General features: G+C 38.2%; 1 protein-coding gene across 4 annotated transcripts in view; it reads right to left on the reverse strand.

Moving 5' to 3' along the window:
- Positions 1-705: 705 nt before the first annotated feature.
- Positions 706-26,739, reverse strand: part of WNK3 (WNK lysine deficient protein kinase 3) — a 190,972-nt gene continuing 164,938 nt past the window's right edge. For 3 of the 4 annotated variants that reach the window (XM_024987725.2, XM_024987726.2, XM_059883267.1), the window contains 2 exons: positions 13,541-13,743; positions 706-9,231 (listed from right to left, as the gene is read on the reverse strand). In XM_024987725.2, the coding sequence (XP_024843493.1) occupies positions 8,902-9,231; positions 13,541-13,743 (533 nt within the window). In that variant the 3' untranslated portion in view covers positions 706-8,901. The remainder of the gene's footprint in view (positions 9,232-13,540; positions 13,744-26,739) is intronic. The other variant, NM_001256587.1, reaches the window with a different exon arrangement.

A 26,739-nucleotide genomic window follows, 5' to 3' on the forward strand; every position in this document is an offset into this window, starting at 1 on the left:
CCTGGAGAAGGAAATGGCAATCCACTCCAACACTCGTCTGGAAAATCCCATGGACAGAAGAGCCTGATAGGCTACAGTCCATGGGGTCACAAAGAGTCGGACATGACTGAGCGACTTCACTTCCACTTTCTGAGAGTCAGTATGAAAGTCAAACTATTAGTCACTCATTCGTGTCTGACTCTTTGCAACCCCATGGACTGTAGCCCACCAGGTTCCTCTGTCCATGGAATTCTCCAGGCAAGAATACTGGAGTGGGTACCCATTCCCTTCTCCAGGGAATCCTCCCAACCCAGGGACCAAACCAGGGTCTCCTGCATAGCCTGGGATTTTTCACATGAACTTTGGAGTCAGACCTGGCTTTGGATCCAGGCTTCATCATTTACTAGCTATCATGCCTTGGTAAATTATGTAATCTTTCTGACCCTCAAATTTTCTCTGTTGAGATAGTAACAGATCTCGCTTATAGGATTGTTTTGTGAATTAAAAATATCACAAGCCTATTATTCAGTAAATCATAGTGACTGTTACAATTATGGCTCATTGACAAATCAGGGGAAGAGGTCCAACTCCAAAATTTGTTGGGCTATAAATCAAGAGGTAACATACAGGTTGGTTAGTTTGTCCAGCCAACATAACTACAGGATTAAAGTTTTTAAATCTGTTAAGTTAGATTTGGTAAATGAAGAATCAGCTTAAGCCAGGTGATTGCAGTGACTATGACAGCATTTTAATAAGATAATATACTCATTTTAACACAGCCTTTATTTTCTGTTTCAAAACAAAATTTCCAGGAAACAAAATACTTAACAATGGTTGGGTACAAATGAAATAAAAATCACAGTTTCAAAGAACCAAAATCAGACAACTGCTTAAAGGCAGATTGCTTAGGTTTATAAAAAAAATAATAAAAGGATTAAAATTAGGTTTAACAACATTCCATATAATGCTACATTCCCCAATTAAGAAAGGAGAGTTGACATATACAACTAAAGGTTAAGTGTAGAGAAGTGGCTAAAATTCTGCATATTTTATAGTAAATTATGCATGAAAGTTTATTAATTGCATAAACTTCCTGAGTGGCTCCCATGCTGCACTAGGTCTACATGCTTAATATTCATATCAAACAAATTACAGCTTTAAGTGATTGAGCATGACAGACCTTGAACAACTGCACTTTCCAATCAATCACTGTTTCTGCTGAGGGTATGTTTTGGACCACAAACTTCAATCTGAAATCTTACAGTGGAGAAGAAATGCAACTTTAAAAAAAAACAAAAATGGGAAGGATGACAAGCATGGATTTAGGAATTTTATTTTTCAGTGGCACTGATTTCGTTCTCAAGAGCCCAGTTTCTCTCTTCCCTTCTTGCTTGACTTTAAGCCTTTTTGCTTGAGGTTCTTTTAATTAAAGGAAAATCTTCCAGAATGGGAGCTGTTGGTTTATATAATCTTCCAGCTATCTCAGTTGAAAATACCTTCAGTGTAACCTAGTTACTATCCCAGGCCCATGCCTATGTTGGCTGTCAAGGTTTCTGACCAATGTTTGTGTTCATCCTTCGCATACAAAGACTATTTCCAGGGTGACCTGAAAGCATTTCAGAAAAAATTTCATACTAATTTCACTTCAAAGGATTTTACCAAGTTTGAGTGTCACCATTTTATAGTCTGAACTACTTGTGGGTTTTTTATTTCAATCTCAGAAATTACACTTAACCAAATCAATGACCTTTTCTATGCTCCCTTCCCTGATTGGGTCATCTTTTAAATAAAAGGGGAAAAAACAAGTCCCCAGGAAACTACTTTCATCAAACTTTCATCCAGGATGAAAAATGAACAATCTATTCTAGAAATAATGGCTTGCACAACACCTCAAATATCTCAATATTCTTCTAAACCAAACAGAAGATTAAATAACTAAATCCCAAACTGATGGCAAGGATACTTCAGGAATGTACTTGTAGATGAAGCCGGAAATACAATATTAGTACTAACATTAAATATGCTTTAGTGTTACACATAGTAAACAAGGGAAACAACATGTGGTTTACAAACATTTGCTCAGTCTTCTGGGGGAAAAAAAGGAATGCATCATTTTTATCACTCAGAGAAGACAGCAAAGAGGAAAGTCAATGCCTCTAATAAATGTTAGAGATTGGATGAACAGTTACAACTAACTACAATTCAACTAAAAGCATATAGCCATTTTAAGGTAATAAAATATCACTACAAATACTTAGTTGTATGCTAGTATGCTGAATGACAGGCCACTGCTATAAGATTTATCAAATATTTCATTGTGATAGTTAAAGCAATTTCAACCCATAGCCCTTTAGGCACACAGACAAGAAATGCATCTCTAATAAAAGATGCGAAGTTACAGGCACTGGACTGTCTAATTTAGGTACTTTCTTACCATTTGTTTGTTTACAACTAACTTCTACCACTAAGTCCTATATTGCCACCAGCTGGATTTATTTCTCTGTTCTCCATCCCTACATCCCCAAAGCTTATTTTAGACGCATGTGGCTCTCATCACTTAAAACATAGATTGGTGGCAGAGTGATGGTCCCTCTCATTTCAAACTCACAGCACTGGGATAAGAAGGCATGCCAGATTTATAACCTGAAAGAATACTGAGAATCAAGGCAAAAAAACAAGTTTCATAGGCAGTGTTTTCATGTGTACCCCAAAACAGCTTTGAAAGAGGTAGATAAAAAATTGTAATTAGATTGGGATTAAATATGGGGTTCTAAAATGATATAGCCCATCGTATTATACATAACACTCCACACTCAATCCAAAAATTGCAGCAGAAAAGTGCCTTTTAAACTTTCACAGATAAGTTTGCTGTCAAACCATTGGAATTCATGCTGGATATAAAACTGGCAAGAAAAGATGAAAAACGAAGTGGATATTTGTTAACTACAGCAAATTGCCTTAAATAGAGATTCAAGACTGGTACAAATACATAGGGTTATTTTCATTAGATTTACACCAATACTTGTTTCATATTCTTATGATGTTACACCCAACTTCACAAACATAGCAGCAGGTACTTCATGATGAAATGTTCACATTGCCACATATGGAGATACAGTACTATTCATCAGACTTGCACTTTGAGAAGTAAACATGATGGTTGGACATACTGACTACCCTCAAAAAAGCTTTACAAGCAGGATTGTTTAGTGTAACCTTTTTTCTTCTACAAGAAGGAAAATGGAAAGGACAGGTTTTGGTGTGTGTTGGAAATGAAAAGAAGGCCTTTCTTTGTAGTAGGCTCTTTGTTAAGTAAGAAGGGAATTTCTGAGCTATACCTCAAGAGTTAATTATTTCTGGGGAGGAAAAGTACCTCAGCAAGGATGAAAACAGCACTATCATGATTTATCAAAATTATGAAATAATGCAAAACCCCTAGATAGAAAACTAGCTAATATTTACAGTCAAAGTGACTATAATCTGAGTCAAACATTTAAGTAATGGGAAAAAAATAACTTAAAAACCCACAGTGATGTGAATAACACTGTTTTCTTAATTTCTGCACAAAACTCATTTTTTTCTGTATTTTTAAACTTATACACGTTACATATACATCATGTATACATAACATATATGTTAACCCAACTACTGCAGTCAGCATGGAGACAGCAGTACACTACTCACCATCTTCAAACTTTAGAAGACTACTTTTCTTTCCAGCAAAAAATCTGAAAAGATTCTAAATATTACAAGGCACTGCAAAAGTCTGCAGGCAAAAGAATGATGAATTGTACATAAAACAGAGGTGATGGCAAAATGTGGGACATATGATATAGAGCAGCCATTAATAAATGTCATCCATGGAGCTTTTTTCATCCTGGGGTACACTATTTAAAAGGATTGTAACTCCAAAAAGGATCATAAAACCTGCAGTATTTTCAGCTTATAAATTTTAAGTCTCAATGTAATCACACAAAGCTGACTCTACTAATGAAACGCAAGCAGTTTGAAAGAATTACAGATTTTAGGCACATTGTTTTTTATACACATGGAAAACGGCAATGCGAGAATCTGCATTACACTAATGTCCTAAAACCATTTCAACTTGCAAATAATACTGTAGAAGAAATTTGACGAATCTGTACATAAGATTTAGAAAGACTCATCCAAACCAGAGTATGTTTTATAAAAAGAAGCTGTGACTCTTATCAACAGCAGTTCTCAAAATGCTATCCTGGATGCCCCCAAATGATAGTGACAGAATCTTCATGATGCTGAGTGTGATCCTCAGGTAAGCAACAGAAGACATTTTTCTTTTTTGAAAAAGGGTGCTGAATGTCACAAAGTAGAGTGTGCAAAAAAAAAAAAGTACACCCATTAAGTTTTCCTCATTACCTGGCAAGATCATAGGGTAAAATTTTTAGAGGAATATGGAGGAAAATCTGTCAATAGAAATGTTGGGTGATCATCTGGAATGTTGACCAGTAGAACTCATTATTAGGTAAATGTGTCCTAGAAATGACTTTGAAATCTTCAGAGTGAAAAGTATTTTAAACATGTTTATATGTGGTAGTTGACAAATACCATTTTAGAATTCAATATTTGGGTTTCACAGATTGATCAAGCATTAGGTAACTCTGTGACCAGACTTTTAAGAATATTAGTTAACTTTCTTGAAAACCAAAAGTGTATATTCTGACATTGCCTCCCTTCCTCCTAAAACTGGATAAAACCCAGTAAAGTGCAACTTGACAGTGATCTCTCTCAGATTCTAAAGAGGCTGCCAAAATCATCTAAGATGCTACAGACTCTAACAAGATAACTATAACAACTAAAAAACAAAAAGGTAATCCCCCCAAAAAAATAAGCTAAGGACAACTTAAATAGTATCCTTTGAGGGTCTACTATCTACTGCAGGACAGTGTATACCCCTCATCTCTTCAGTTCAGTTCAGTTCAGTCGCTCTGTCGTGTCCGACTCTTTGCGACCCCATGAATTGCAGCACGCCAGGCCTCCCTGTCCATCACCAACTCCCAGAGTTCACCCAAACCCATGTCCATCGAGTCGATGATGCCATCCAGCCATCTCATCCTCTGTCGTCCCCTTTTCCTCCTGCCCCCAATCCCTCCCAGCATCAGAGTCTTTTCCAATGAGTCAACTCTTGGCATGACGTGGCCAAAGTACTGGAGTTTCAGCTTTAGCATCACTCCTTCCAAAGAACACCTGGGGCTGATCTCCTTTAGAATGGACTGGTTGGATCTCCTTGCAGTCCAAGGGACTCTCAAGAGTCTTCTCCAACACCACAGTTCAAAAGCATCAATTCTTCGGTGCTCAGCATTCTTCACAGTCCAACTCTCACATCCATACATGACTATTGGAAAAACCATAGCCTTGACTAGATGGACCTTTGTTAGCAAACTAATGTCTCTGCTTTTGAATATGCTATCTAGGTTGGTCATAACTTTCCTTCCAAGGAGCAAGCGTCTTTTAATTTCATGGCTGCAGTCACCATCTGCACTGATTTTGGAGCCCAGAAAAATGAAGTCTGACATTGTTTCCACTGTTTCCCCATCTATTTCCCATGAAGTGTTGGGGCCAGATGCCATGATCTTCATTTTCTGAATGTTGAGCTTTAAGCCAACTTTTTCACTCTCCTCTTTCACCTTCATCAAGAGGCTTTTTAGTTCCTCTTCACTTTCTGCCATAAGGGTGGTGTCATCTGCATATCTGAGGTTATTGATATTTCTCCTGGCAATCTTGATTCCAGCTTGTGCTTCCTCCGGCCCAGCGTTTCTCATGATGTACTCTGCGTATAAGTTAAATAAGCAGGGTGACAATTATACAGCCTTGACGTACTCCTTTTCCTATTTGGAACCGTCTGTTGTTCCATGTCCAGTTCTAACTGTTGCTTCCTGACCTGCACATAGGTTTCTCAAGAGGCAGGTCAGGTGGTCTGGTATTCCCATCTCTTTCAGAATTTTCCACAGTTTATTGTGATCCATACAGTCAAAGGCTTTGGCATAGTCAATAAAGCAGAAATAGATATTTTTCTGGAACTCTCTTGCTTTTTTGATGATCCAGCGGATGTTAGCAATTTGATCTCTGCTTCCTCTGCCTTTTCTAAAACCAGCTTGCTGAAGCCTGGCTTGGAGAATTTTGAGCAGTACTTTACTAGCGTGTGAGATGAGTGCAGTTGTGCGGTAGTTTGAGCATTCTTTGGCATTGCCTTTCTTTGGGATTGGAATGAAAACTGACTTTTTCCAGTCCTGTGGCCACTGCTGAGTTTTCCAAATTTGCTGGCATATTGAGTGCAGCACTTTCACAGCATCATCTTACAGGATTTGAAATAGCTCAACTGGAATTCCATCCCCTCCACTAGCTTTGTTCGTAGTGATGCTTTCTAAGGCCCACTTGACTTCACATTCCAGGATGTCTGGCTCTAGGTGAGTGATTACACCATCGTGATTATCTGGATCGTGAAGATCTTTTTTGTAGAGTTCTTCTGTGTATTTCTGCCACCTCTTAATATCTTCTGCTTCTGTTAAGCCCATACCATTTCTGTCCTTTATCGAGCCCATCTTTGCATGAAATGTTCCCTTGCTATCTCTAATTTTCTTGAAGAGATCTCTAGTCTTTCCCATTCTGTTGTTTTCCTCTACTTCTTTGCATTGATCGCTGAGGAAGGCTTTCTTATCTCTCCTTGCTGTTCTTTGGAACTCTGCATTCAGATGCTTATATCCTTCCTTTTCTCCTTTGCTTTTCGCGTCTCTTCTTTTCACAGCTATTTGTAAAGCCTCCCCAGACACCCATTTTTCTTTTTTGCATTTCTTTTCCATGGGGATGGTCTTGATCCCTGTCTCCTGTACAATGTCAGGAAACTCAGTCCATAGTTCATCAGGCACTCTATCAGATCTAGTCCCTTAAATCTATTTATCACTTCCACTGTATAATCATAAGGGATTTGATATAGGTCATACCTGAATGGTCTAGTGGTTTTCCCTACTTTCTTCAATTTAAGTATGAATTTGGCATTAAGGAGTTCATGATCTGAGCCACAGTCAGCTCCTGGTCTTGTTTTTGTTGACTGTATAGAGCTTCTCCATCTTTGGCTGCAAAGAATATAATCAATCTGATTTCGGTGTTGACCATCTGGTGATGTCCATGTGTAGAGTCTTCTCTTGTGTTGTTGGAAGAGGGTGTTTGCTATGACCAGTGTGTTCTCTCGGCAAAACTCTATTAGCCTTTGCCCTGCTTCATTCTGTATTCCAAGGCCAAATCTGCCTGTTACTCCAGGTGTTTCTTCACTTCCTACTCTTGCATTCTAGTCCCCTATAATGAAAAGGACATCTTTTTTGGGTGTTAGTTCCCAAAGGTCTTTTAGGTCTTCATAGAAGCATTCAACTTCAGCTTCTTCAGCATTACTGTTTCAGGCATAGACTTGGGTTACTGTGATATTGAATGGTTTGCATTGGAAATGAACAGAGATCATTCTGTCATTTTTGAGATTCCATCCAAGTACTGTATTTCGGACTCTTGTTGACCATGATGGCTACTCCATTTCTTCTAAGGGATTCCTGCCTGCAGTAGTAAATATAATGGTCATCTGAGTTAAATTCACCCATTCCAGTCCATTTTAGTTCACTGATTCCTAGAATGTTGACGTTCACTCTTTCCATCTCCTGTTTGTCCACTTCCAATTTGCCTTGATTCATGGACTTAACATTCCAGGTTCCTAAGAAATATTGCTCTTTACAGCATCAGAACTTGCTTCTATCACCAGTCACATCTGCAACTGGGTATTGTTTTTGCTTTGGCTCCATCCCTTCATTCTCTCTGGAGTTATTTCTCCACTGATCTCCAGTAGCATATTGAGCACCTACCGACCTGGGGAGTTCCTCTTTCAATATCCTATCATTTTGCCTTTTCATACTGTTCATCTCTTAGAACCTTGTAAAGCCAGTGTTTCATGTGTAAGTCTCAAAACCTACTTTATCAAGTAAATTTCTCTTCAGAAGAATGGATTAATAGAGGTGTAACTTGAATTGTCTTTGTTAGGAATACAAAGATTCCCCCCAAATGAGATTCATATCAGCTGCAGTATATCCCTTGCAAAAGAATGCAAGCCAAACCAATGCCTCTCATGCTCAAATACATGTAGTGTGCACATGAGAAACAAAGAGATAGCTGCTTTGAATTACTATGGAAATCCTAAAGCAGCTACATTATCTGCAGAATCAAGAACTGTTACAGTTCTGTTTTTTCCTTCCTCTCCGCCTCACCTAAAACAAGGCTTCACTCCTACTGCTGTGACGACGGGAAGAAAATCACATTAAAAAGGGCTCATGTTCTATATTGGTTGACAAAGTTATTCTAATTTTATACACCAAAACATTTCCTGCAGCAAGTTACCCTGCCTTCTGTGAAAGGTAAACCTAAGATAAACAACATGAAGAATCTCATAAGACCCTGCTGGAGAGTCTCACTTTGTGTATGTTTGGGGAATATAAATTTAAATAGTTCTTATACCTTTTAAAGAAAAGTATCATCTAGCTGCAGAGAACTGCAATAAAAAAAAATGGGGGCTCCTCAGCAATGCATGGAAAGTGTCCTGGAAATGACAATGCTCAAGCTGAGCATATTAAAGCATTCTAAACAGTATTTTTTTTAAAAAAATCAAGTATCAAAGAGGATAGGATTTGAAGTGAAAAAACATTTCTATGTGCAGTGTTCTATGTATAAACTGCACAGTTCTACAGGTGATGAGCTATATCAAATACTACATTGGAACAAAAAATAAGAGTGAAAAGTAAACTCAAAATGAGGGAAAGTATGGCAGAACCCAAGAAGAAGAAAGTTTAATACCTTAGGTATCCTGAAAATAATTATAAAGAAAACTCCCTTTTCTTCATTATCTACTCTGATTTACTTGGGACCAGGAGGGATTGTGGACGGATTCTGCACTGATGAAGCTGGAAACGCCTGCAAATTCATCCCTGGTTGGAACGGTCCCCCAGGTTGGTTAGGAATTACTAGAGACTGTTGTGGTGTTCCTGAAATTCCTACCCACTGTACTGGATACCCTGGCCCCACCACAGCATTATACTGACAAACATGGGGTATTCCATATGATGATAATGGCCCAGGAAATGAAGGGAGTGACAGTCCTTGTGGCAAGGAGGTTGGGACAGCTCCACGGATTTGGGACAGAGAAGAAATCCATGTTGGTGTGTAGCCCATAGTAGATGGAGTATTCTAACAAAAACAAAAATAAAAACAAAAGATCAGTTTATTTGATAGATGCTTTTATTCTATATTCCTTCCTATTCTTTTTTTGTCTTACTACTACTCTATCATTATTATTCTGAGTGTCTACCATTTTGGGAGTAACTTTCTGTGTGCTCACAGTTATATACCTTATTTCATTTCATCTTCATAACTGTCCTGCAAGACAAGCATTTTTAGATGAGGAAACAGAAGCTCAAAATTAATAATGCCCATCACCACTTAGCAAATTAATAGTAAGGTAAGGAGTTGAACACAGTTCCAGATAACTCCAAGGCCCCTGGTAAATTTCTGTTCACAGTTCCTTTCCTCATGCTAGCACTACTCTTCTATTTTTACTTCCTTCTGCCAGTCCCAGGCATTCTTTCATTCAGGGCCACAGACAATAATAGTTCATCTTACTACATAATTCTCGGAAGAGGATCATAATTTAGTGTGGCATAGGGAAAACAGCCTGGCATATACTGAGCCTGGTGCTCAGTAAATGTCACCTCCCTACCTCTTTCTACTACTCACTATTTGAAGTCTGATATTTCTGTTATATTTTGGGAAATTTAAACTCAAGACAATTATGTTTTTGACAGTTCTGAGAAAATATATTCCTGCTTGATTCTTATTATATCATATTGTGATTATGTGTATGTATAGAGATTACTAAAATCAACTAAGCACACACATAGAGATTACTGGAATCACATGCACATGGGAATAATATGTCTAAATGAAAGTAAATAATTCTTCCTTGAGGGAGAGCTTGGTATCAGTCCCCAATTCTTAGTTCTTTTAAATTGATGGTCAAGTTAAAACCCTTTCAACTAAAGTTTCAAGTTTAAGTTAGGATAAAGGTTTTTTTGCTTGACTCAAGAATAAATGACAAGATCTCTTGAGGGGAAAAAAGAACTTTTATTTAAAGTCCAGCAATCCAATTTTTATATCAGCATTTTTGTTGTTAAAGTAAAATTAAATACTTCTGGTTTAAAAATAACACAAATAGTATGATCATATGTTTGTAAAGCTATTTCTATGTATCATATATAGATATACAAAGATATCTGAAATGATGTTTATCTAAAGTTAGTGACAATCATTTCTGGGTGGTGGGATTTGAAGGTGGTATTTTAAAATTTTGTACTTTTCTGCATTGATTAACTTCTATAATATACATTATTATTTTACAAACAATACCAATGTGATTTTTATTTTTAACAAAGACTGAATTGGAGATGACTTGTTATACTTTATTTTCTCTTGGATATTTAAAAGGCACCTCAGATTCAAATAACCAAAATGAAATGTATGATTTTTCTACTACCAAAACACACTGCCTGCTCATGTTCCCCTTTTTGATAATTGGTACACTGGAATGATAGCCAGTTATACCAGCCAGAAACCTAGCCTTGACACCTCCATCTGGTCCATTTTATCTCTTAAACATTTTTTGGAATCTGTTCATTTCTCTTCATATCAGCTTCTGTCTGTCTCTCTTTTTTAAATAAAATAGTTTAAAAGTTCAACTTCTCTTTATCAGGCCTACTGTGACTAATTCTTGATTGGTCTACCAAGCTTATCTTCAATAATCTTTCTTCTTGCTTCAAGTCAGAGTGATCTTTTCAAAAAGCAAATCTGATCATGTCAACCCTAGGGCTTCAATGGCTATCATTCTTAAAGTAAAGACAAAGATCCTTATCATCACCACTTTTAAGACCCTACAGATTCACTGTGCACCAACTCCTCTCTGCTCTCTTCACTTCAGGCAAATGGGCCTGCTTTGAGTCCTTTCAGTCTCTGTTTCCCCATACAGGGCTTTGCATATGCTATTCTTCCTGCTTAGAATCATATTCCCTCCTGTTTTCAACTAGTTAATACTTACCCTTCACATCTCTGCTTAATCATCACTTTCTCAGGAAAGCTTTCATTGACTTCCCTTTACTAGGTCAAATTTCCCTTACTGTATGATATCTTATATCTCTCTTTTGTAGTCCTTATTACAGCTGCAATTTTATATTTTTTATACAAGTCTGTTCATATCTAACTTTCCCACCAGCATATAAGTCCCATGAGAATAGGGAACATAACACTTGTTCTTACTAATCAAACCCAGTGCCTAGCAGAGGGCTTGGCACATAGTAAAGGACCTGGAATATAACTGTGACAGTTTTCTAAAGCTACACAACAGTACTACGCAAGATCATTAGATAGTGAGACAGGCTCTCCACATAAAGATATAATCAACTGAACTTAAAAATACAAAAACAGTTACCACATACAGGATACTACTATGTGCTAGGCACTTTATAGATGTTAATCCTCACAACAATCCTGCAGACAAGAAAGTATCATCCCTGTTTTAAAGGCATGGAAACTGAGGCACAAATGACTTGTCTAAAGTCACATAACTAGTAAATGACTGACCTGACCTGGAACCAAGTCTGTATTAAGAACGTTTACCACTTTTATTCATACTCCATTTCCTATACACTCTTCCTCCAAGCATCCCTCATTATAACTGCAATAAACCACTCTTCAACTCAGCAACAAAGGCTTCCATTCACATGTTCAGAGCATCTTTCACTGGCAGCGCAAACACATTTATGCCTTGAAATCTGCCTCTAATGGCTTCCAATTTTTACAATGGTGATACTATCTGTGTATAAATCCATGCCAAGAATAATATAAATACAGAGAGCCCTCAAGGAGATACACTGTTTACTAGTTTGGAAAATCTAGGCTTTTGAAAATTTTTATTCAATGATAACTCTAAATGTATTTTCAGACTCTTTACCAAACTACATGCAATGACTATATATACACACACATATGTGTACACAAACATAACAGACACAGACATATCTCTTTCAATGATATGGGTTCAGATTCTAAGCCGTGATTCACATTTTAATAGATTTACTCATTTTGAAAAAAAATGATACTTTAAAAATTCACACACAGAAAACAACAAAGTAAAATTAGATCCAAATTCCACCATCCAGGATATTTTAAGGGCTTTTCCTATTTATATGCATATATAGGCTAGGCTCGGAGAAGGCAATGGCACCCCACTCCAGTACTCTTGCCTGGGAAATCCCATGGACAGAGGAGCCTGGTAGGCTGCGGTCCATGGGGTCGCTAAGAGTCGGACATGATTGAGCGACTTCACTTTCACTTTTCATTTTCATGCATTGGAGAAGGAAATGGCAACCCCCTCCAGTGTTCTTGTCTGGAGAATCCCAGGGACGGCGGAGCCTGGTGGGCTGCTGTCTATGGGGTCGCACAGAGTCGAACATGACTGACGCGACTTAGCAGGAGCAGCATAGGCTAGGCTAGGCTAAGTCGCTTCAGTTGTGTCTGACTCTTTGTGACACTATGGACCGTAGCCCACCAGGCATGCCTGTCCATGGGGTTCTCCAGGCAAGAACACTGGAGTGGGTTGTCATGCCCTCTTCCAGGGGCTCTTCCCAACCCAGGGATTGAACCCACATCTCTTAGGTCTCCTGTATTAGCAGGTGGGTTCTTTACCACTAGTGCCACCTGGGAAGCCCATATGCATATATACATGTATCTAATATATATAATTTTACCTAAATACTATATATACTATTCTGTGATCCTATCTTCTTTCTACTCCAGAATGCATTTTGGACATCTTTCTACACTCCAATTGCCATGTACACCTAAGACCAGATGCAATTAACCAGACATCTCATCCATAAACTTAAGACATTTGTTATAATAATTAAAGATCTTTAAAATTCTTTTTCATATTGAATACATAAAATAATTTACTGGCTCTGAGAATATTGATCTACCACTAACATAAGATAGCTTTTCCTCAAAATCCAAACTTCTTGTACCACAAAACTGAATTAACCCTTACTCCAGATGCTTTCTTTTTTGATACTTGATGTTTTTTCTTCCAGGTATAATAGCCTAAAACAAGGGTCAGCAATCTACAGCCTGCCTACCCTTTCCAAATCAAATTTTAATGGAACAAAGCCATGCATACTTGTTTATATACTGTCTATGTATGTTTTTGTAGCATTGAGTAGCTACAACCCCATGGCTTGAAAATATTTACTAATTGGCTCCTTCCCAGAAAAAAGTTTGCAGGCCTCTGCCCTAAAAGATAATTTGCTTGAAGACATAATGAACTAGACAAGGATAAGTGTCTCTATACTGTCAAGTCACACCACTCTTTCATGGTAATTATAACCACAGACCTATGTTAATCAATTTTTATGGTTTTAGTTCTGATAAATAAAGTCAGGTATAAACTACTTACTTCATATGCTTTGTTCCAGTTGTCTGTTTCTAGTTTCTGTTGACTTTGTTTAAGTTGGTTTAAACTTGGCTTAATAAGCGAATTTCCTACTGTTTCCTTTGTCCAGTCATCCACCAATTTGTGTAAGTCATCTGTGAACATTCCTTTTTTACTAACTGAAGATTGCTGGAATGATGCTGCACTACTTTCCACACATAGTGGATCTATAAGAAGAAAAACAGAGAAACCATGAAAATGAATTAAAACATAAACAAATACTCTTTTGTGGCTGATAATGCAGAACTACCTATTGGGTATTGATAGGGTAACCAGGTATTCTAGTTTATCTGGGACAGTTCTGGTTTAAAGCTGTTGTCCTGGTGTTATTACTAACAGTATGCCCTTCACTCTCAAAAGTTTCCTCTTGTTTGGATGGCAAATTATATGGTCACCTTAGGTATAAGTCAAATATAATAAACAGTATCTCAGAAACATCAGTATCAACTCTATAGTCTTTTCATCAGTTTCCTCAGATAGATACTTAGAAGAGTTAAAAAACAATCAGAATGTTAAAAAGTAGAAAGAATCTTAGAATCCTAATTCAAACCACTATTTGTTTTATAATGGGGAAATGTGGCCTAGAAAAAATAAATTGACATGCCTGAGAGCTTTCAGTTACCAGCAGAGTCAGGCCTGAACTCTAAAATCTAAATGAGAACTCTCTCTTTTTAATATACCATACCAACTTTCAAATTTTTCAGAAAACTAGAATCTCATTTATTTTTTTAAACCAATATTTCTGTTTATATCTAGAATAGCAGAAACCAGGAGGCAGATGGTTTGTTAGTCTCATGAGTTCTAGAGCACAAGATGTACAAATAGATGAAAGAAATCAAATATAGATGTCTCCATCAATGAAGAGTCTCCTAATCTGAACATCATAGTTAAGTCTTTAATTTAGTACTCTTACACAAGCTAACTAAATCATTCTCACAGAAAAGAATCATAAAGTTCCTCTGACTGATTTACAAGTCAAAACTTACAAAGTGGGTCTAAAATGAATTTTAGGAAATGCAGTTGTGAAATTTAAGCACAATAACACTTCCAGGGATTTAATTAAATACATAAGTGACAAAATCTTGTACAATTGTTGTTACTTTTTTTAATTGTGAAAAACTATTTAAAATGTAAAAGATAAGGCAAGAACCTCGATATTAACACATTCAAAGTACTTTTATCTTCTTTGAAACTCATAACAGGGCCATGATATAGGTTCAGCAAGTTATCATTCTATTTTGGGGATGGGAAGACTAGAATCCAGAGGGTAAACAGCTGAGGTTATATGCTGGGGTTAGAACCAAGTATCCTGACTGTTTTGTCAATGTGCTTTCCTTTTCCCATGGGAAAAGGATAAGAAAATTCCTTAATAAGGAGGAACATAATAATCTCAAGATTGCTTATATATAATCTGTCATTCTCTATGACTCCTGAGCTACTGAAGGCTTAGATTCAAGGATATTAAAAATTAAATGGACACAGGGAACTATATTCAATATCCTGTGACAAACCTTAATAGAAAAGAATATGAAAAACTCTCTCTATATATATGTATGTATGTATACCTGAGTCACTTTGCTGTAAAGAACAAATTAACACAACATGGTAAATCAAATCAACTACACTTCAATAAAATTTAAAAACAAACAAACAAAAAAGCAATGGAGTCTGAGGACAGACCAAGAGGAGCTTAGAGACATGACAAGTAAATATCAGGTAGTATCCTGGACGGGATCCTAGAACAGAAAAATAATTTATGTAAAAACTAAGGAAATTAAAGTATGGACTTTTGTTAATAAAAAAATTGAATGGAAACATATTAGTGAAAATTGCTTAAAAAGAGTTTAATGAAATAAGTGGAACATATTCTCATATATAAAATTTCACAAAATTAATTTTTACTAATTTTGGGCAACAATGGTGCACTAAAAACTGATGTACCAATCTTGTTGGAATTCCTACTTTTCTAAGTTTTAAAATCCAAGAACATACAAGTCAGCCTATAATAAAAGTATCAGTTTTTCCTGTTTTCCCTCTGCACATTCATCTGATTCTCTGCCAACTCCAATGAGCAAACAAATAGCACAACAATGTTGGGGAAGACTTTGGAGCTGAAGCCTTTTATAGATTGTGTTCTTACCCTGGAAAAATGTCAGCAGGTAGGAATGAAAAGGAGACAATAGCCAGAAACATATACATATTATCATTCTATTCATATCATAATAGTCTATACATATATATTCTATACATGTATCACAATCTTCTATACATATTATCAAGTGCCAGCATTTCTGCCCACACAGCTAATCTGGAGGAGTATTTCTGTGCTCATTCCCCTTTAGTTTCTATTAGAAAAAAACGTGTTACAAAGAGCTAAGTTTGGATGTCATTCATTTATGAACATTTCTGTACTAATGGAAAACCCAGTGTCAGGATTTTTCCTGTGTACAAATCTGGTGGAACAAGTGATCTTGAGCACTCAACTGGTGGTCAGTGATGGCCGCTACACTAATGCTACAATTGCCAACAAGTGGAGGATGTATTTATTTATTTATTTTTATTGAGAAAACACTGATCTACAACATTATATGTTTCATATGTACAACACTGTATTTCTACTTCTGTATACCTTACTGAATGTTGTTCAGTGCCTAACTATGTTTTACACATGGAAGGAACATTTATTGATTGATTTCATTTAAAAGTTATTCATGTCATATTAAAGTTCACAAACCAGAAATTATCCAACCAATGTATATTAAAAGAAATACACTTCATTCTTTTACAAGTGGTTGACCAGTTTTCCCAGCACCACTTGTTAAAGAGATTGTCTTTTCTCCATTGTATATTCTTGCCTCTGTTGTCAAAGATAAGGTGTCCATAGGTGCGTGGATTTACCTCTGGGCTTTCTATTTTGTTCCACTGATCTATATTTCTGTCTTTGTGCCAGTACCATACTGTCTTGATAACTGTGGCTTTGTAGTAGAGCCTGAAGTCAGGCAGGTTGATTCCTCCAGTTCCATTCTTTCTCAAGATTGCTTTGGCTATTCGAGGTTTTTTGTATTTCCATACAAATTGTGAAATTATTTGTTCTAGCTCTGTGAAAAATACCATTGGTAGCTTAATAGAGATTGCATTGAATCTATAGACTGCTTTGGGTAGTATACTCGTTTTCACTATATTGATTCTTCCGATCCATGAACACGGTATATTTCTCCATCCATTAGTGTCCTCTTTGATTTCTTTCATCAGTATCTTATAGTTTTCTATATATAGGTCTTTTGTTTCTTTAGGTAGATATATTCCTAAGTATTTTATTCTTTTTGTAGCAATGGTGAATGGAATTGTTTCCTTTATTAGTGTACAGGAATGCCAGGGATTTCTGTGTGTTGATTTTATATCCTGCAACTTTACTATATTCATTGATTAGCTCTAGTAATTTTCTGGTGGAGTCTTTAGGGTTTTCTATGTAGAGGACCATGTCATCTGCAACTAGAACACTTTCTAACACCATAAACAAAAATAAACTCAAAACGGATTAAAGATCTAAACGTAAGACCAGAAACTATAAAACTCCTAGAGGAGAACATAGGCAAAACACTCTCCGACATAAATCACAGCAGGAACCTCTATGACCCACCTCCCAGAATATCGGGAAAAAAATCAAAAATAAACGGGACCTAATTAAAATTAAAACCTTCTGCACAACAAAGGAAACTATAAGCAAGGTGAAAAGACAGCCTTCAGAATGGGAGAAAATAATAGCAAATGAAGCAAGTGACAAAGAACTAATCTCAAAAATATACAAGCAACTCCTGCCACTCAATTCCAGCAAAATAAACGACCCAATCAAAAAATGGGCGAAAGAACTAAACAGACATTTCTCCAAAGAAGACGTACAGATGGCTAACTAACACATGAAGAGATGCTAAACATCACTCATTATCAGAGAAATGCAAATCAAAACCATAATGAGGTACCACCTGACGCCAGTCAGATGGCTGTGATCCAAAAGTCTAGAAACAACAAATGCTGGACAGGGTGTGGAGAAAAGGGAACCCTCTTCCACTGTTGGTGGAAGAGGGTTAACTTCAAAAGTGCTCTTTTAATATTCATTTCTTATTGATGAAATGAGTAAAGTCAGAGTTTAGTCCTTCGTGTTCTTTTTTGTTTTTCACCCAAGTTAATTCCTACATTCAGGTAGTTCCAGTAATCATCCAACTGCAAATGTTTCCATCTCTTTACCTCAAATCTTGATCTTTCTTCAATACAACCTCACACACAACTCCCAAATGTGTTTTTCAAATTCAACTTCAATAAATTGTTCAATTAAATACACCTATCATTCTGTTAGTATGACAGTTTGCCTAAATGGTGTACTTCTGTTAAAGATACCACATTTTTTCCATTCAGACTAAGACCCTTTGAATCTCCCCACAAACACACATATCTAGTTTATCACCACATCATAGCAATTCATCCTGTACTACATCTCTTATCTATTTTCACTTCCGTAATTCTCTAAACTCTTAATTATCTCATACATGAACTGCTATGATGGCAATGATCTAAATAGATTGACTCCCTGGCTCTAGCTAACACACTCTTCAAAATGACAACAGATTCAGTTCAGTCGCTCAGTTGTGTCTGACTCTTTGCGACCCCATGAATCGCAGCATGCCAGGCCCCTCTGTCCATCACCAACTCCCAGAGTTCACTCAGACTCACGTCCATCGAGTCAGTGATGCCATCCAGCCATCTCACCCTCTGTCGTCCCCTTCTCCTCCTGCCCCCAATCCCTCCCAGCATCAGAGTCTTTTCCAATGAGTCAACTCTTCACATGAGGTGGCCAAAGTACTGGAGTTTCAGCTTTAGCATCATTCCTTCCAAAGAAATCCCAGGGCTGATCTCCTTCAGAATGGACTGGTTGGATCTCCTTGCAGTCCAAGGGACTCGCAAGAGTCTTCTCCAACACCACAGTTCAAAAGCATCAATTCTTTGGCGCTCAGCCTTTCACAGTCCAACTCTCACATCCATACATGACCACAGGAAAAACCATAGCCTTGACTAGATGGACCTTTGTTGGCAAAGTAATGTCTGCTTTTGAATATGCTATCTAGGTTGGTCATAACTTTCCTTCCAAGGAGTAAGGATCTTTTAATTTCATGGCTGCAGTCACCATCTGTAGTGATTTTGGAGCCCAGAAAAATAAAGTCTGACACTGTTTCCCCATCTATTTCCCATGAAGTGATGGGACCGGATGCCATGATCTTCGTTTTCTGAATGTTGAGCTTTAAGCCAACTTTTTCACTCTCCACTTTCATCAAGAGGCTTTTGAGTTCCTCTTCACTTTCTGCCATAAGGGTGGTGTCATCTGCATATCTGAGGTTATTGATATTTCTCCCGGCAATCTTGATTCCAGCTTATGTTTCTTCCAGTCCAGCATTTCTCATGATGTACTCTGCATATAAGTTAAATAAGCAGGGTAACAATATACAGCCTTGATGTACTCCTTTTCCTATTTGGAATCAGTCTGTTGTTCCATGTCCATTTCTAACTGTTGCTTCCTGACCTGCATACAGATTTCTCAAGAGGCAGGTCAGGTGGTCTGGTATTCCCATCTCTTTCAGAATTTTCCACAGTTTATTGTGATCCATACAGTCAAAGGCTTTGGCATAGTCAATAAAGCAGAAATAGATGTTTTTCTGGAACTCTCGCTTTTTCCATGATCCAGCGGATGTTGGCAATTTGATCTCTGGTTCCTCTGCCTTTTCTAAAACCAGCTTGAACATCAGGAAGTTCATGGTTCACATATTGTTGAAGCCTGGCTTGGAGAATTTTGAGCATTTGGCAATCCCTGGTGGCTCAGAGGTTAAAGCGTCTGCCTGCAATGTGGGAGACCAGGGTTTGATCCCTGAGCTGGGAAGATCCCCTGGAGAAGGAAATGGCAACCCACTCCAGTATTCTTGCCTGGAGAATCCCATGGAGGGAAGAGCCTGGTAGGCTACAGTCCACGGGGTCATAAAGAGTCGGACATGACTGAGCTACTTCACTTCACTTTACTAGCATGTGACATGAGTGCAATTGTGCGGTAGTTTGAGCATTGTTTGGCATTACCTTTCTTTGGGATTGGAATGAAAACTGACCTTTTCCAGTCCTGTGGCCACTGCTGAGTTTTCCAAATTTACTGGCAAATGGAGTACAGCACTTTCACAGCATCATCTTTCAGGATTTGAAATAGCTCAACTGGAATTCCATTCCCTCCACAAGCTTTGTTCGTAGTGATGCTTTCTAAGGCCCACTTGACTTCACATTCCAGGATGTCTGGCTCTAGGTCAGTGATCATACCATCGTGATTATCTGGGTCGTGAAGATCTGGGCCATCAGATTAGTACCAGTTACATGCTGTTTTCAGCATTTCATTCCTCTGCTCAAAGAAAACCCCTCAAACCCAAACTTTAATAGTTTCTTAGAACTAACAGTAGTGGGTTTTCAACTTGTTTTGGTGGCAAAGTCCTTGGTAGTCATCATTATCTTTGCAGAGCATGCAAACATTCATTATCTTATTTATTATCCTTAAACATTATATCATTAAGCTTAAATACATAATAAAGTGCTGCTGCTGCTGCTGCTGCTAAGTCGCTTCTTCATGTCTGATTCTGTGCGACCCCACAGACGGCAGCCCACCAGGCTCCGCCACCCCTGGGATTCTCCAGGCAAGAATACTGGAGTGGGTTGCCATTTCCTTCTCCAATGCATGAAAGTGAAAAGTGAAAGTGAAGTTGCTCGGTCGTGCCCGACGCTTAGCTACCCCATGGATTGCAGCCTACCAGGCTCCTCCATCCATAGGATTTTCCAGGCAAGAGTACTGGAGTGGGGTGCCATTGCCTTCTCTGAATAAAGTGCTAGATTAGATATATTATCTTACATCAAACTATAGCAATTTTTTTAAAGTGTGGGGAAACACCTACTAATGTTATGTCCTCCATTTAACTCAACTGTTATATTCTCTTTCTCCCAAATAAATCTTAACAGTTTATGATTTGCATTTCTTTGTATCATGCAGTTCTACCTATGGACAATACTCTTCACACTCCACTTTATCACTTTTAATCCAGTCCATTTACCTTTCAACACCAACTCAAATCCTATTTCCTGAATGAAACAGTCTCAGACCACTATTGCCTTTAGATGATCTCCTGTTGCCTCCTTTCAATCCAGTGCAGACACAATTTCTGGTATTGAGAAGCAATGCAATATAACAGTGAAGAACCAAGGCTTTGGAGTCAGATCTGCTTAACCCCAGTAACTTTAGTCTCCTTGTAAGGACAGACTTACTTCTAACTAGTTGAGAGATGTTTTGAGGATTGAGATTAAGTAATGTGATTATGGGCTTCCCTGGTGGCTCAGAGGTTATGCTTCAGGGCTCCCAAGACAACTCACAGATTCAGTGATTCAACAGAAAGTCTTACAGGACTCAGCATATAGTTGTATTCACAAATGAGTTTACTAGCGCAAAAGGATGCACAATAAGATCAGCAAGGGAAAAAGACAGAGGAATCTAGAGAAATTCATGCACAGATTTCCTTATGCTCTCTTCCTAAGGTGAGGGAGCATTCTTGAGTATGCTGCTTTCTCTCAGCAACAAAAAAGACAGCAACATATGGGTAAATATCTGGCCAGGGAAGACCAACAGAGACTCAGGTTTTTGTTAATACCCAGGTCAAATAAGCACTTTTTGCCTAGCATGAACCAAACTACCACACTCTAAAAGAGTCTTTATTCAGCATAAATCACATGATTTGTACCAACAATCTAGGCAAAGTGAACTATACTTATCAGGGAAGAAAGGGAAACCAAATTCCTACACAACAGCCAAAGTCCAACCTCGGAAACAGGCCTTCCTAAAGACAGCAGTCTTGTATCTACTATATTAACTCTTTTCAGCATAGTTTAGCACAGTGCTCACATTCAATATTATAAGTTAATCACACACCTGCATTGTAAATACCATTACATTGCAATATGCATCATTTCATGTTTCTCAAAATAGGTATAACTCCGGGCAGACAAAGATGGATATGGATCTTAGTATACATGTTAAGGCAGTGCTTCGTAAAATGTATTCTGTGAAAAGAAGGTTCTCTGGTAAAACTGTTTGAGGAAATGTACATTTATTCCCTTTCGTGAAAATTCTCAATACATATTAGCATATTAAAGGATCTAAGAGGTTCTACAGAGGAAAAATGATTTTTATATGACTGACTCCAACATTTCCTATTTGACCATACAACACCTATTAACTCCTTGCTGACAGCTTATAAAATGCTGTGCTAAGGCCAACAAATGTGTTCATTAATCATGGCCAAATAGGGAAAATATTAAACATCAGCAAGCTTTGAAGGAAAGCTATTAGAACTAGACATGTGAAATCACTTGGTTCTGTGATGGTCCACGAAGTAATACAACCACTAGAAGCTATGTGTGGAACACTCTATATTTGCAAACCTGTCTTTAATAGATTCTTAAAAGAAAGAAAAAATGAAAATAATTTAGCTTCCGTTTAGGGAAATAATATTTTCATATTAGGTATGCTTAGGAATTAACCTAAATATTTTAATAAATAAATTATTTAAATGAAAGTTTAATAGATACTCTCATTTCTACCTGATGAAAAATAATTTCTGTCTTCCAGCATGACAGAGTGAGGTTATCAAATTCTCTCGCTCAAAAGCAGTAATAAAACTGGACAAAACTCTCGAAAACAATTATTTCAACAATGTGGAATTTGGCCAAAGGCATGCAACAAAATCAAAAGTGTTGTTCATGAACACCACTCAACTTTTAAGAACTATGTAATCTGTGGCGTTTTTGCCCAGGACTCCTCCTGTTAACTCTGCATCAGCTCTTTTTGAATAGCAATTCAAACACAATGGCGGTGCTGTGGCGCCAGAGTGGCCCAGACGACATACCCCACGTCCAAGGTCAGGAGCAGCGGCTGAGAGGAGATACCCCACGTCCAAGGTAAGGAGCAATGGGTACACTCTGCTGGAGCAGCCATGAAGAGATACCCCACGTCCAAGGTAAGAGAAACCGCAGTAATACAGTAGGTGCTGAGAGAGGGCATCAGAGGGCAGACAGACTGAAACCACAATCACAGAAAACTAGCCAATCTGATCAAATGGACCACAGCCTTCTCTAACTCAATGAAACTAAGCCATGCCGTGTAGAGCCACCCAAGATGGATGGGTCATGGTGGAGAGTTTTGACAAAATGTGGTCCACTGGAGAAGGGAATGGCAAACCACTTCAGTATTCTTGCCTTGAGAACCCCATGAACAGTATGAAAATGCAAAAAGACAGGACACTGAAGATGAACTCCCCAGTTCAGTAGAAGCCCAATATGCTACTGGAGATCAGTGGAGAAATAACTCCAGAAAGAATGAAGGGATAGAGCCAAAGCAAAAACAAAGCTCAGCTGTGGATTTGACTGGTGATAGAAGCAAGGTCTGAAGCTGTAAGAGTACTTATGCATAGGAACCTGGGATGTTAGGTCCATGAATCAGGGCAAATTGGAAGTGGTCAAACAGGAGATGGCAAGAGTGAACGTCAACATTCTAGGAATCAGCGAACTAAAATGGACTGGAATGGGTGAATTTAACTCAGATGACCATTATATCTACTACTGTGGGCAAGAATCCCTTCAAAGAAATGGAGTAGCCATCACAGTCAACAAAAGTGTATGAAATGCAGTACTTGCATGCAATCTCAAAAACGGCAGAATGATCTCTATTCATTTCCAAGGTAAAAAATACAATATCACGGTAATCCAACTCTATGCCGTGACCAGTAATGCTGCAGAAGGTGAAGTTGAATGGTTCTATAAAGACCTACAAGACCTTTTAGAACTAACACCCCAAAAAGATGTCCTTTTCATTATGGGGGACTGGAATGCAAAAGTAGGAAGTCAAGAAACACCTGGAGTAACAGGCAAATTTGGCCTTGGAATACAGAATGAAGCAGGGCAAAGACAAATAGAGTTTTGCCAAGAAAATGCACTGGTCATAACAAACACCCTCTTCCAACAACACAAGAGAAGACTCTATACATGGACATCACCAGATGGTCAACACTGAAATCAGATTGATTATATTCTTTGCAGCCAAAGATGGAGAAGCTCTATACAGTCAGCAAAAACAAGACCAGGAGCTGACTGTGGCTGAGACCATGAACTCCTTATTGCCAAATTCATACTTAAATTGAAGAAAGTAGGGAAAACCACTAGACCATTCAGGTGTGACCTAAATCAAATCCCTTATGATTATACAGTGGAAGTGATAAATAGATTTAAGGGACTAGATCTGATAGACAGAGTGCCTGATGAACTATGGATGGAGGTTCATGACATTGTACAGGAGGCAGGGAGCAAGACCATCCCGAGGAAAAAGAAATGCAAAAAGCAAAATGGCTGTCTGAGGAGGCCTTACAAATAGCTATGAAAAGAAGAGAAGCAAAAAGTGAAGGAGAAAAGGAAAGATATACCCATTTGAATGCAGAGTTCCAAAGAATAGCAAGGGGAGATAAGAAAGCCTTCCTCAGTGATCAGTGCAAAGAAATAGAGGAAAACAATAGAATGGGAAAGACTAGAGATCCCTTCAAGAAAATTAGAGATACCAAGGGAACATTTCACGCAAAGATGGGCTCGATAAAGGACAGAAATGGTATGGACCTAACAAATGCAGAAGATATTAACAATAGGAGGCAAGAATACACAGAACTGTACAAAACATATCTTCGTGACCCAGATAATCACAATGGTGTGATCACTCACCTAGAGCCAGATATCCTGGAATGTGAAGTCAAGTGGGTCTTAGGAAGCATCATTATGAACAAAGCTAGTGAAGGTGATGGAATTCCAGTTGAGCTATTTCAAATCCTGAAAGATGATGCTGTGAAAGTGCTGCACTCAATACTCCAGCAAATTTGGAAAACTCAGCAGTGGACACGGGACTGGAAAAGGTCAGTTTTCATTCCAATCCCAAAGAAAGGTAATGCCAAAGAATGTTCAAACTACCGCACAATTGCACTCATCTTAGACGCTAGTAAAGTAATCCTCAAAATTCTCCAAGCCAGGCTTTAGCAATACGTGAACCATGAACTTCCAGATGTTCAAACTGGTTTTAGAAAAAGCAGAGGAACCACAGATCAAATTGCCAACATGCACTGGATCATCAAAAAAAAAAAAGAGTTCCTGAAAAACATCTATTTCTGGTTTATTGACTATGCCAAAGCCTTTGACTGCGTGGATCACAATAAACTGTGGAAAATTCTTCAAGAGATGTGAATACCAGACCACCTGACCTGCCTCTTGAGAAACCTATATGCAAGTCAGGAAGCAACAGTTAGAACTGGACATGGAACAACAGACTGGTTCCAAATAGGAAAAGGAGTATGTCAAGGCTGTATATTGTCACCCTGCTTATATAACTTATGCAGAGCACATTATGAGAAATGCTGGGCTGGATGAAGCACAAGGTGGAATCAAGATTGCTGGAAAGTGAAAGAAAGTTTAGTCGCTCAGTCGTGTCCGACTCTTTGCAACCCCATGGACTGCCCCCAGGTTCCTCCCTCCATGGGATTCTCCAAGCAAGATTACTGGAGTGGGTTGTCATTTCCTTCTCCAGGGGATCTTCCCAACCCAGGGATCAAACCTGGGACTCCCGCATTCCAGGCAGACACTTTAACCTCTGAGCTACCAGGGAAGCAGGGATGAGGATTGCTGGGAGAAATATCAATAACCTCAGATATGCAGATGACACCACCCTTATGGCAGAAAGTGAAGAGGAACTAAAAAGCCTCTTGATGAGAATGAAAGAGGAGAATGAAAAAGTTGGCTTAAAGCTCAACATTCAGAAAACTAAGACCATGGCATCTGGTCCTATCACTTCATGGGGAAATAGATGGGGAAACAGTAGAAACAGTCAGATTTTATTTTCCTGGGCTCCAAAATCACTGCAGATGGTGACTGCAGCCATGAAATTAAAAGATGCTTACTCCTTGGAAGGAAAGTTATGACCAACCTAGTTCAGTTCAGTTTAGTTGCTCAGTCATGTCCGACTCTTTGCAACCCCATGAACTGCGGCACACCAGGCCTCCCTGTCCATCACCAACTCCCAGAGTCCACCCAAACCCATGTCCATTGAGTCAGTGATGCCATCCAACCATCTTATCCTCTGTCGTCCCCTTCTTCCTGTCCTCAATCTTTCCCAGAATCAGGGTCTTCTCAAATGAGTCAGCTCTTCGCATCAGGTGGCCAAAGTATTGAAGTTTCAGCTTCAACATCAGTCCTTCCAATGAACACCCAGGACTGATCTCCTTTAGGATGGACTGGCTGGATCTCCTTGCAGTCCAAGGGACTCTCAAGAGTCTTCTCCAACACCACAGTTCAAAAGCATTAATTCTTCGGCACTCAGCTTTCTTTATAGTCCAACTCTCACATCCATACATGACCACTGGAAAAACCATAGCCTAGACAGCATATTAAAAAGCAGAGACATTACTTTTCCAATAAAGGTCCGTCTAGTCAAGGCTATGGTGTTGGAATTGTCTGATAAATACTCTAAAGCAGCTATTATAAAAATGCTCAAATAGGTAATCACAAAAACTACTGAACCCAATGACAAAACTGGAAATCTTAACAAAGAAATAGAAGAACATATATGAAATTTTAGAACCAAAAAATATACAAAAATGGTAACAACAAAAAACACCCACCAAAAAACCTCCTTGGATGAACTCAGTAACAGAAGGGAGATGACAAAAGAAAATTCAATTTTTGCCAGCTTTATTGAGATAGCACTGCATAAGTTTAAGGTATACTGCGTAATGATTTGAACTAGAACACCTTATGCAATGATTACCACGATAACTTTAGTGAACATCCACCATCTCATATAGATAACAAAGTAAAAGAAAAAAATTTCTTTTTCTTGTGGTAAGAACACAGATTTACCCTCTTAAGAACGTTCATAAAACATATAGCAGTGTTAATTGTGTTAATCATGTTATACATTACATCCCTACTACTTGTTTATCTTATAACTGGAAATTTGTACCTTTTGCCCATCTTTGTCACCACAAAAAAATATTGCATTTTTATTGACT

Source organism: Bos taurus, chromosome X, assembly GCF_002263795.3.
Source record: "Bos taurus isolate L1 Dominette 01449 registration number 42190680 breed Hereford chromosome X, ARS-UCD2.0, whole genome shotgun sequence".
NCBI lineage: Eukaryota > Metazoa > Chordata > Mammalia > Artiodactyla > Bovidae > Bos > Bos taurus.